The sequence below is a fragment of the Phoca vitulina genome, unplaced genomic scaffold, assembly GCF_004348235.1.
Source record: "Phoca vitulina isolate PV1807 unplaced genomic scaffold, GSC_HSeal_1.0 scaffold3, whole genome shotgun sequence".
Classification (NCBI taxonomy): Eukaryota; Metazoa; Chordata; class Mammalia; order Carnivora; family Phocidae; genus Phoca; species Phoca vitulina.
Window position 1 is genome coordinate 49562856 of NW_022589706.1, and position 12833 is coordinate 49575688.

Below are 12833 nucleotides of genomic sequence, written 5' to 3' on the forward strand. Positions count from 1 at the left end.
AAGCCGTTAGCATGCTCTGTACTTAAGCAAATTTCTGCATCTCTGTAATGGGGATAATATTATTTACCGGGTTATTGTACACACCATCTAAATTAACGTCTGTGGAGGTATTTTGTAAATCTCAGTGCTGTGCAAAAAATATTTATTAATATAAATATATCTATGTATAATAAACCCACGATGGACTTTCAGAATGTAGGGCTAATAGCAAATAGTAAAATGAAACATAACAGGTGAGATGAGAGCATCATTTATTATCTTGGGTTTTTGTTTTTTGTTTTGGTGGAGGCACCATTTGCAAGAGTGGGCAAGTTCTCTCTAATCTGTTGGAAATCGTGACGGAGCAAACACCTTAGACTGGATTTATTTTGTTTGTAATTCTCACTTGAAGATGCAAGTGTATAAACCAGAAATTTTTAAAGGGAGTAACTTCTACTGACTCGATGGGATGTCTCTATACTAGGTTTCTGTGCCTCCTCCCCTCTTCCCAGGCATTTCTCTGCATTTATGCATTTGAAAATCCACACCTCAGAGTATGTGACTCAAGAGAGATCTTGAAAACATCCACTTGCAAACCTTCGCAATACCCATGAACAAACACAGAAACCATGGCTGAGATCCAAGATTTTCTGACTAATTGTAAAGCTTTATTATTTCAATAATATTTTTCCAGGATAATTCTAAATAATGGATTAGCTAAGTTCCATATTACCCCTTATTACTTTGTTTTAGGATATACATACACCAGATGCTCTTCCTTTGAACACTATACATGTATTCTTTTTATTTCCTCTGTACAGTAGTAAGAATTTAGTAGTTACATGTCAACTTATTAAGTATTCTCACCTCTTCTGCTTTTGTGCAGGTGCAATGCTAATTTTTTCTTGTGTGATTTGTAGAGACAAACCCTTTACTTCTCATGGAATGAATAGACGAGGACATGTTATATTGCTCTGTTTATTTTAAAGATTTTGTCAAACCATGCATGTCACTCTGAACTTTTCTCCTGTGTTGAATAACGATCTAAAACTAAACTAAATACAGACATATGGATTCTTAATGTGACATCATCAAAGTCATGATCCTCTTTTCTACTGGAAACATGAACTACAGGTTATTTTAATGTTACCTTCTCTTGACTCATAAAATAATCTTTAGTTTTATATGACAAATGCCTGTAATTCTTTGCCATACGCAGTTTTCCTTTCATTCCTGAAGTTTCAGTTCGTTAATTCATTCATTCATTCACTTAACAGATGTGTATTAGTCCAGGCAATATATCAGACAGAGTTCTCAGTCAGAGCTTCATTAGCTATCAGCATATAAGACCACAAGGTGCCTGCATTCATGCTAGTAGGAGAAACAAGAAAATGAAGAAATAAAATAATCTTCAAGGTGTGTTCTATGAAGAAGACAAAAATGACTTGAAGGTTAGAGGTGGGAACATTATAGACAGCTGCAGGGACAGCCTCTTTGAAGTGAGGTCCTAATGACAAGAAGGAGTGAGTCATAAGAACTGGGGGGAGCAATGTCCCAGAAAGAAGGAACATCAAGTACAAAGGCCCTGGCCAAGACAGACTTAATACTCCCCTCAATTTTATTAAATGTTTTTTTCCTGACTCTAGATCCCATATCCCTTTCCTTATAGAGCATTTACTTTAGAAAAGTTGTGAATTCTTTTTCTGCCTCTTTGAACTGTATGCAAATCTTTTAAAAGCCTCTTGCAGTTTAAGAACCGCAGAAATGTCTTTGTTGAGGACCTGAAATCCATCTCTTTGAAATGTAACCCTCAAAGGAGATAGAGCCTGGATGTCTCAGTCGGTTAAGTGACTGAGTCTTGATTTTGGCTCAGGTCATGATCTTAGGGTCCTGGGATCAAGCCTCGTATGGGGCTCTGCGCTCAGCACAGGGTCTGCTTGTCCCTCTCCCTTTGCTCCTCCCTCTACTGCTCGCCCCTGCTCATGCTCCCTCTCTAATAAATAAATAAAATCTTTAAAAAATAAAAAACCCTATGGTCAGAGAGAGGCAGGGTACCCAGATCAGGTAGGGTCATATGGACTCTCTAAGGAGTTTGGTATTTGTGAGAGACTGTCAGAGGATATTAAGTAGGGGGAGGCTGTGCTCTTCCAATTCACTTCGATTGCTGTGTGCAGAATAGTCGTGGAGCAAGAGTGAAGGCTGAAGTTGATGCAGTCATCTAGATATAACTGCTTGGGTTTAAACTACAGCTTTATAATTCATTAAATGTGTGACCTTGGCAAGTCACTTTGCTTCAGTATCCTCATCTGTAAAATAAGAAACTAACATATACATACCATACAGGGTGGTTATCAGGTTAAATGAGTTAAGATAAATAAAGTTTTAGGGGGCTACTGGTTAAGAGCATGGATTATTTAAACCAGGAAAATCAAACAGCAAAAGTTCTAGTTTTAGGGAGAAATAGATTCCAAAACATATTAACTTCTCTATTTGTGCTTGTGGTTACTGTTTTTTTCGTATCTGTTTCAGGTTATCTGTGCCTCACCAGTGTTTGGATAAATATCTTTGCGGCTAGACAATAGATGTAGAATGGGATTCCTAGAGGAGTCAGGAAGGCAAAGGAGAAGAGTGCAACTGGTTGGGTGCAAATATATATGCACGCATCATGTGAGCGTTAGGAACTGCCACTGTGTGGCCTCGGTTTCAGTGCACTGTTGCCACGTGGGGATGTGGGCCCTGTATTGTCAGATCTTTTTATTTTTCAACACATTCTGAGAATTATGTGTTTTATATGACATTTCCCAACTTTTATTTTTTATTTTTTTTTAGATTTTATTTATTTGAGAAAGAGAGCAGAGAAAGAGAGAGAGCACGAGCAGGGGGACCGCGGGCAGAGGGAGATGGAGAAGCAGGCTCCCCGCTGAGCAGGGACCCCCCCCCCATGTGGGGCTCAATCCCAGGACCCTGAGATCATGACCTGAGCCAAAGGCAGACGCTTAGCCGACTGAACCACCGAGGCGCCCCCCCAGCTTTTACATTTAATTCACAACTCTAAGCTAGATTTGGCTAGATAGCCAAATTAGTTTGCCCATACTGGGTCAGATATTCTGTCCTCTTATCTTATCCATTCTTTTCTTATACTGAAATCATCTCCTGGCTTTAGATTTGTTTTTTGACTTTGTGCCTTCAAATAAAAAACAAACCCATGCAACCTTTACCTGAAACTCATAATCAGTCAGAATTCTTGGTTCCAGTTAAATAATTTCCCAAAAAGATCTTGAATACCTTTTTTCACATTTGAAAATGCTAGTGTTTTTGAAGCCTCAAGCTAAGATTTATTTCAATCTTTCAATTTATACCAACTGAAGATGAGGCATGAGGGTGAAGGACAGAATTTTCTGCTCTGTGCCTCTTGGGCTATTTTACATACCTTACTTGGACAACGTGTGATTTGACATACTGTCTTCTCAGTTTGGATCCATGAAATGTTTCATTTATCTGTTAAAAAGTAAAATGAATAATGACTGCTTTATTTTTAAAAAACTTAATTTTTCATTATGGAGAACTCCAAACATACACAATAACAAATGAAAGTGTATAATCAACCCCATGTACCCATCATTCAGCTTCACCAGTTATCATTAAATAGCTAAACTGGTTTTATTTTACTACTACCTGCATCCCAGGAATTAAATAAATCCTTAATATCATTGAGTACATAGAGGTTTGAGAAGAGAAAAAGAAAGAGATAGAGGGAAAAAATAATAAACAGTGAGAGAAAATGGTTCTGAATTAAAGATCATCATTCACATATCCCAACTAAGAAAAAACATGACAAAGAATGGGAGAAGATATTTGCAAATGACATATCAGATAAAGGGCTAGTATCCAAATCTATAAAGAACTTATCAAACTCAACACCCAAAGAACAAAGGATCCAATCAAGAAATGGGCAGAAGACATGAACAGACATTTTTCCAAAGAAGACATCCAAATGGCCAACAGACACATGAAAAAGTGCTCAACATCGCTTGGCATCAGGGAAATCCAAATCAAAACCTCAATGAGATACCACCTCACACCAGTCAGAATGGCTAAAATTAACAAGTCAGGAAACGACAGATGTTGGCGGGAATGCGGAGAAAGGGGAACCCTCCTACACTGTTGGTGGAATGCAAGCTGGTGCAGCCACTCTGGAAAACAGTATGGACGTTCCTCAAAAAGTTGAAAGTAGAGCTACCATACAACCCAGCAATTGCACTACTGGGTGTTTACCCCAAAGATACAAATGTAGTGATCCAAAGGGGTACGTGCACCCCAATGTTTATAGCAGCAATGTCCACAATAACCAAACTATGGAAAGAGCCAAGATGTCCATCGACAGATGAATGGATAAAGAAGACATGGTATATATGTACAATGGAATATTATGCAGCCATCAAAAGGAATGAGATCTTGCCATTTGCAATGATGTGGACGGAACTGGAGGGTGTCATGCTGAGCGAAATAAGTCAATCAGAGAAAGACATGTATCATATGACCTCACTGATATGAGGAATTCTTAATCTCAGGAAACAAACTGAGGGTTGCTGGAGTGGGGGGTGGGGTGGGAGGGATGGGGTGACTGGGTGATAGACACTGGAGAGGGTATGTGCTCTGGTAAGTGCTGTGAATTGTGCAAGACTGTTGAATCTCAGATCTGTACCTCTGAAACAAATAATGCAATATATGTTAAGGAAAAAAAAAAAAGAAGAAGATAGCAGGAGGGGAAGAATGAAGGGGGGGAAATCAGAGGGGTAGATGAACCATGAGAGACGATGGACTCTGAAAAACAAACTGAGGGTTCTAGAGGGGAGGGGGGTGGGAGGATGGGTTAGCCTGGTGATGGGTATTGAGGAGGGCACGTTCTGCATGGAGCACTGGGTGTTATGCACAAACAATGAATCATGGAACACTACATCTAAAACTAATGATGTAATGTATGGGGATTAACATAACAATAAAAATTAAAAAAAAAACAAAAACTAATGATGTAATGTATGGTGATTAGCATAATAATAAAAAATTTTAAAATATCAGAAATGAGATCTCAATAGAAGGAAAGATGAAGAGAGGGAATAGTGGTGAACAATGAAACCTGAGGAGGGTGTGTGTTCAGTGCAATGAGTGTATAATTTCAATGCTTGCAGTGGAAGCAATGTACTTTAAGAAACATTCTAATAATAGTTTAGAGCATCAGATACTATCTCAGCAAAACCTAATCACCAGAAATGGGAGGGGAAATAGAAGTGTTAAAAACTTTTTCAAGAGTAAAGAATAGGAAGTGAGGAGAGGACAAAAGTGAAAATAGTTAAAAGCCTCTTCTAAGGTTGGGCTTAGGTAAGAGAAATAACATTTGATGGGGCTAATAATTTCTGTAATACTAGTGGAAAAATATATGCATCCAAATTTGAGTCCAGGAAAAATAATTTAACTATTAACTAAGTATATTGAAATTTCCAAGAAGAAAAAAATACAATGAAAAACAATTTAAAACCAGTCACAAGGAAAAGAAAGCAAAAAAGTAAAATAGATAATTTACTTAAAGGAAACTGGAGAAATAAACTCAAGTATACTACTTGTTACAATTGATGGGAATAGGGAAAACTTTGTCATTAATCTATCAGGTTGCTTTCAAAATCAAAACCTCATTATCTATTATTTAAAACATCCATACTTGTAAATAAAGGGATGAAAGACTGTTGGAGATGAAGCCATGAGAAGGAAATACTATCCGATTAATGTGGAACCCAATAATGGAATCCAAAAATATATCCTAGAATATATGGACCTTTAGGATATAACAAGGATGGCATTTTAATCATTGGAATAGGCTGGATTATTTAATAAGTAGTATCAGCTCAACTGACAGATTATCTATACCAGAAAGAAAATGAGTCTGGGTTCCTACCTTAAACTAAACTTACTTCCATATGGATAAAGACTTAAACGTGGGGGACAAAAAATTCCTAGGAAACCAAATATACTTCTTAGTGTATTGATGGCAACATTTCTGTCATTGTATGACACATTGGGTTGTTTTCATTTTCCTTCCATCATTTCAGTGAGATTTGAGGAGAGAATGAGGGATCAGCAATCTTGCCTTGGAAGTCAGGCTGGATCATTTTAAAAGGATAATTATTAAAATGTACTGAATGATTAGATAATGGAAATTGTGGAAATTGACTTTAAGATACAATGATTACTGTTGAATCACAGACCTGTACCTCTGAAACAAATAATACATTATATGTTAAAAAAAAAAAAAGAAGAAGAAGATAGCAGGAAGGGAAAAATGAAGGGGGGGAAATCGGAGGGGGAGAAAAACCATGAGAGCCTATGGACTCTGAGAAACAAACTGAGGGTTCTAGAGGGGAGGGGGTGGGGGGATGGGTTAGCCTGGTGACGGGTATTAAAGAGGGCACATACTAAATGGAGCACTGGGTGTTATATGCAAACAATGAATCATGGAACACTACATCAAAAACTAATGATGTAATGTATGGTGATTAACATAACATAATAAAAAAAAAAGACATAATGACTAGGTGAGTGGGAGAATGGTAATATAATGAATGGAAACTGGGGAGACTAGACTGAGGACCACAAATGACTGCTAAATTCTTTTTAAAATAGGCTTCAGTGTGAACTCAGACACCAGATATGGCACTGTCTCCAAATCAAAATATAACAACTTGCAATGCTTTTAGTTTTTGTGCTTCTTTCCAAAGACTAGCTATTTGTAGTTTGTTCAAACGTTCTTAATTCTTCATCCCTCTTTTTATTATCTTCATCTTCCCAGACCTCACAACAGCTCAAAAGATCACACACAACTTAAATAATCCCAAAACCTGCCATCCTTACAATGAATAGTAACTTTAGGCTGAGGGTGTTCCAAGGAGCTGTAAGGTGAAGTTATGGAAATTGTTCCAGTAACACTTATCCAATTCCTATTTTCAAGAAGCTCAGCCTCTATAGGAAAAAAGTTGTCAGATATTTGACCCAAAATCAAGTGGGAAATTTCAGAAACCCACATAAGATTCAGAACTAATTATTTTCCCAGAAATAAGGAAAGACAAGATTGGAAATTCAAATGGAAATCAAAAGACACACATACTACAAACTTCAAATCTTTCTCTTTCATACCAGTAAGCTTAATTTTTTTTACTTTTCTCAGATTCTTCACTTGACACTCCCTCTCCCTTCTTTCTCTTTGAACAAAAATGTACAAAATTCTTGCCAAGTCACCAGTTAGACAAGCAGGTGGAAAGAGGTTCTGGACTGTGTTGATGGGAAGATCTTGAGAATGATGAACCCAAGGATGAGCTTATTAAGCACAAAATCATGATCATTTATGATGTTTAAATCACCTTTATGGGTGAGAAATTGGTCATCACAATACTTATCAAATACAGGAGGCTCAAAAGTATAAATCAATACATATTTTTAATAAATAGAGGAACTTGATCAAAGCCTAAGTGTATGGCTATATACAAGGAATTGTCTATGAAAAATTTCAGACTAGATTAGATTTTCTGAAGATCAACAAAAATAACTATATCACAAGGAGAAGGAAAAATTTCCAGAAAGTAATTGGAGCCACTTTTCTGAGGAATTTCTGGTTTCTGATTTATCAAATTTTAGCATAGTAACAGTTCAGTATTGTTTAACATATTCATTTATAATTAATTATACAAACCATCCACATATTTAAAATTCTCTCTTTCGAATCAGTTCACAAATATATAGGAAAACATTTTATTGATGATGTTGTTATATTGTTAAATTATACTGTTAAATGTGTGACAAAGGATTGTAAGATGATGTGTTGTTATAGAGATAGGAAAATACTACCTTCACATGACAGATACCTCAAAAGTGGATGCAAAAGAGATAGCATATTTGCTAGTTAGATGCTCTCAGATGTGGAGCATCTGGGTCTATGGTTCTTTCTTTCGTTTTACAGTAACCACCCTCCCCTCATGACTACAGACAATCCAAAATATCTAGTATTTATTTCTTCTATTCTTGTTTTCCAACTGTAGAAAAGAAAACTAGCACATCAGTAATTTTGTTAGTTATCTTTATATCATTTGAAATATGAATAACAACTCTGTAATGTTGATTACATTTTTTTGATAAACCTTGCATCTTCTTAATTTCTTCATGGCTGAAAATTTAATGTACAATGATTTCCATTTAATACATCAGATATTGTTTTGTTTTAAAAATAACCTAGATTAGGGATGCCTGGGTGGCTCAGTTGGTTAAGTGTCTGCCTTTGGCTCAGGTCATGATCCTGGAGTTCTGGATCAAGCACCACATTGGGCTCTCTGCTCAGCGGGGAGCCTGCTTCTCCCTCTCCCTCTGCCTACCACTCTGCCTACTTGTGCTCTCTCTCTCTCTTAAATAAATAAGATGTTAAAAAATATTTTAAAAAATAGCCTCGATTAGAGAGTATAATAATATGGAATTTGGGACCACTGCTAGTGCTTTAGTTTTCTGAATATGTTTTGAGGGTCCTAAGATTGAATGAACACTAACACAGTTTTTACTCGAGCTAAAATATTGTTAACCTATATTAGATGGAACAGGAGTCCTGAATGTTATCCTTCATTTTATTACCTTTTAAAAATTACATATTTCTAATCCTGATGAATTCTATAGATAACCTGTCATTTGAAAGACTGACCCAAATAGAGAATATGCATAAAGGTGCATATGCCTCTACCAGGTTCAGATTAACTCAGTGGAAAATTTATTTGACAGATGCCCTGTTTATGTAGTGACCAAAGATGTCTCTTGCTCTTGGACACTGTGGTAAATAGTTTGATGTATGGGCTTGACTGGCCTGTTTTGTATGGGTAATTTTGGTACCCTACACATATTAGACATCATTTTGGTCATTTATGAATCAGTGAATTATATGTGAAAACCACAGAGTTTGTTTAAACATTTTTGAATATTTGACTGGCCATGTGAAATTGATGTAATCTGAAACATGCTCAAGATTTTATATTTGCATGCTTTTTAATTATAGGACAAAAATCATAAAGAAGGTGGAAGCATACTTTCAGTGTGACCCTGAGTAAGTTAACCTTTTAGTGCCTCAGTTTCCTCCTATGGAAAATGGGAATGTTGTGAAGATTAAAGAAAGTAGTACATAAGGACAGTACTGACCATTAATAAAGCTATTTATTATTGTTAAGCTACCACCTCACTCGAATTTTTAGAATTTCTGTTCACTGTAATTGAGCATCATATCTGCTGTAGAGCTACAAAAAATAAGAAATGACACAGAGATTTCTTTTTCAGTTACCCACAAGAAAACCACATATCTAAAACATAAAAATATTCCCTACGAAGGCCTAGCCTCTGTAGTTAAAAAACTGCCATTTATAGGAAAGTCACATCTCTCCTTATCCAGTTTCTTTCTTCTTTTTAGAGTCAATCATCAACTTATAATGTATTATTGGTTTCAGAGGTACAGGCCTGTGATTCAACAGCCTTCTATAATACCCAGGGCCCATTACATCACATGCCCTCCTTAATGTCTATCACCCAGTTACCTTATCTCCCCACCCCTCTCCTCCCCAAAAACCCTGTTTGTTTCCTATGAATAAGAGTCTTTTATGGTTTGTCTCCTCTGGTTTCATCTTGTTTTATTTTTTTCCTCTCTTTCCCTATGATCCTCTGTTTTGTTTCTTAAATTCCACATCTCAGTGAGATCATACGATAATTGTCTTTCTCTGAATTACTTGAGTTAATTAGAGTGTATCTATGATAAAGGAAGCTTATGTCCAAGGGGCTAGTCAAGACTTTTCATTAGGTTTTTAGTCTGCTAAAGGTTAACTTAAAGCACACTCTTTTTTTTTTTAAATTTTATTTTATTATGTTATGTTAGTCACCATACAATACATCATTAGTTTTTGATGTAGTGATCCACGATTCACTGTTTTCGTATAACACCCAGTGCTCCATGCAATATGTGCCCTCCTTAATACCCATCACTGGGCTAACCCACCCCATTTGTATGTCTTCTTCAGAGAAGTGTCTTTTCATATCTTCTGCCCACTTTTTGACTTGATTATTTGTTTTTTGGGTGTTGAGTTTGAGAAGTTCTTTATAGATGTTGGATACCAGCCCTTTATCTGTAGTGTCATTTGCAAATATCTTCTCCCATTCTGTGGGTTGCCTCTTTGTTTTGTTGACTGTTTCCTTTGCTGTGCAGAAGCTTTTTATCTTGATGAAGTCCCAAAAGTTCATTTTTGCTTTTGTTTCACTAGCTTTTGGAGATGTATCTTGAAAGAAGTTGCTGTGGCCGATGTGAAAGAGGTTACTGCCTATGTTCTCCTCTAGGATTTTGATGGATTCCTGTCTCACATTGAGGTCTTTCATCCACTTTGAGTTTATCTTTGTGAATGGTGTTAGAGAATGGTCGAGTTTCATTCTTCTGCATGTGGCTGTCCAATTTTCCCAGCACCGTTTATTAAAGAAACTGTCTTTTTTCCATTGCATGTTTTTTCCTGCTTTGTCAAAGATTATTTGACCATAGAGTTGAGGGTCCATATCTCTATTCTGTTGCATTGATCTTTATGTCTGTTTTTGTGCCAGTACCATGTTGTCTTGGTAATCACTGCTTTGTAATATATTACTTGAATATATTACAAGCTTGAAATCGGGCAACGTGATGCCCCCAGCTTTGTTTTTCTTTTTCAACATTTCCTTGGTGATTTGGGGTCTTTTCTGATTCCATACAAATTTTAGGATTGTTTGTTCCAGCACTTTGAAAAATGTCATTGGAATTTTGATCGGGATGGCATTGAAGGTATAGATTGCTCTGGGTAGCATAGACATTTTAACAATGTTTATTCTTCCGATCCATGAGCATGGAATATTTTTCCATCTTTTTGTGTCTTCTTCAATTTCTTTCATGAGTGTTCTGTAGTTCCTAGAGTATAGATCCTTTACCTCTTTGGTTAGGTTTATTCCGAGGTATCTTATGGTTTTTGGCGCTATTGTAAATGGAATCATTTCTCTAATTTCCCTTTCTACAGTTGTGTTGTTAGTGTATAAGAAAGCAACTGATTTCTGTGCATTGATTTTATATCCTGCCACATTACTGAATTGCTGTATGAGTTCTAGTAATTTGGGGGTGGAGTCTTTTGGGTTTTCCACATAAAGTATCATGTCGTCTGTGAAAAGAGAGAGTTTGACTTCTTCTTTGCCAATTTGAATACGTTTTATTTCTTTTTGTTGTCTGATTGCTGTTGCTAGGACTTCTAGTACTATGTTGAACAATAGTGGTGAGAGTGGGCATCCTTGACGTGTTCTTGATCTTAAGGGAAAGGCTCTCAGCTTTTCCCCATTGAGGATGATATTCGCTTTGGGTTTTTCATAGATGGATTTTATGAACTTGAGGAATGTTCCCTCTATCCCTATACTCTGAAGAGTTTTAATCAGGAAAGGATGTTGTATTTTGTCAAATGCTTTTTCTGCATCAATTGAGAGGACCATATGGTTCTTCTCCCTCCTCTTATTAATGTATTCTATCACATTGATTGATTTGCGAATGTTGAACCACCCTTGCATCCCGGGGATAAATCCCACTTGGTCATGGGGGATGATCCTTTTAGTGTATTGTTGGATCCTATTAGCTAGGATTTTGTTGAGGATTTTGGAATCCATATTCATCAGGGATATCGGTCTGAAATTCTCCTTTTTGATGGGGTCTTTGCCTGGTTTGGGGATTAAGGTAATGCTGGCCTCATAGAATGAGTCTGGAAGCTTTCCTTCTGTTTCTATTTTTTGAAACAGCTTCAGGAGAATAGGTATTATTTCTTCTTTGAATGTTTGGTAGAATTCCCCAGGGAATCCATCAGGCCCCCGGACTCTTGGTTTTTGGGAGGTTTTTGATCACTGCTTCAATCTCGTTACTGGTTATTGGCCTATTCAGGTTGTCAATTTCTTCCTGTTTCAGTCTTGGCAGCTTATAGGTTTCCAGGAAGGCCTCCATTTCATCCAGATTGCTCAGTTTATTGGCATATAATTGTTGATAATAATTTCTAATAATTGTTTCTATTTCCTTGGTGTTAGTCGTGATCTCTCCCCTTTCATTCATAATTTTATTAATTTGGGTCCTTTCTCTTTTCTTTTGGTTAAGTCTGGCCAGTCGTTTATCGGTCTTATTAATTCTTTCAAAGAAACAACTTCTAGTTTCGTTGATCTGAACTACTGTGTTTCTGGTTCCTAATTCATTGATTTCTGATCTAATTTTAATTATTTCTCTTCTAATACGTGGCTTAGGCATCGTTTGTTGCTTTTTCTCTAGTTCTTTAAGGTGTAGAGTTAGTTGGTGAATTCAGGATTTTTCTATTTTTTTGAGTGAGGCTTGGATGGCTATGTATTTCCCCCTTAGGACTGCCTTTGCAGTATCCCATAGGTTTTGGACCGATGTGTTTTCGTTCTCATTGATTTCCATGAATTGTTTAAGTTCTTCTTTGATTTCCTGGTTGACCCAAACATTCTTGAGCAGAGTGGTCTTTAGCTTCCAAGTGTTTGAATTTCTGCCAAATTTTGTCTTGTGATTGAGTTCCAGTTTTAAAGCATTGTGGTTTGAGAATATGCAGGGAATAATCTCAGTCTTTTGGTATCGGTTGAGACCTGATTTGTGACCCAGTATGTGGTCTATTCTGGAGAAAGTTCCATGTGCGCTTGAGAAGAATGAGTATTCTGTTGTTTTAGGGTGGAATGTTCTGTAAATATCTATGAGGTCCATCTGGTCCAGTGTATCATTCAAAGCTCTTGTTTCCTTG

At 36.7% G+C, this 12833-nt stretch overlaps 1 protein-coding gene across 1 annotated transcript in view; it reads right to left on the reverse strand.

The window, feature by feature from the left end:
• Positions 1–12833, reverse strand: part of LOC116629135 (transmembrane protease serine 11C-like) — a 61165-nt gene that overhangs the window by 32160 nt on the left and 16172 nt on the right. Inside the window, exon 4 of the mRNA XM_032399435.1 lies at positions 3410–3477. Coding sequence (XP_032255326.1) covers positions 3410–3477 — 68 coding nt within the window. The remainder of the gene's footprint in view (positions 1–3409; positions 3478–12833) is intronic.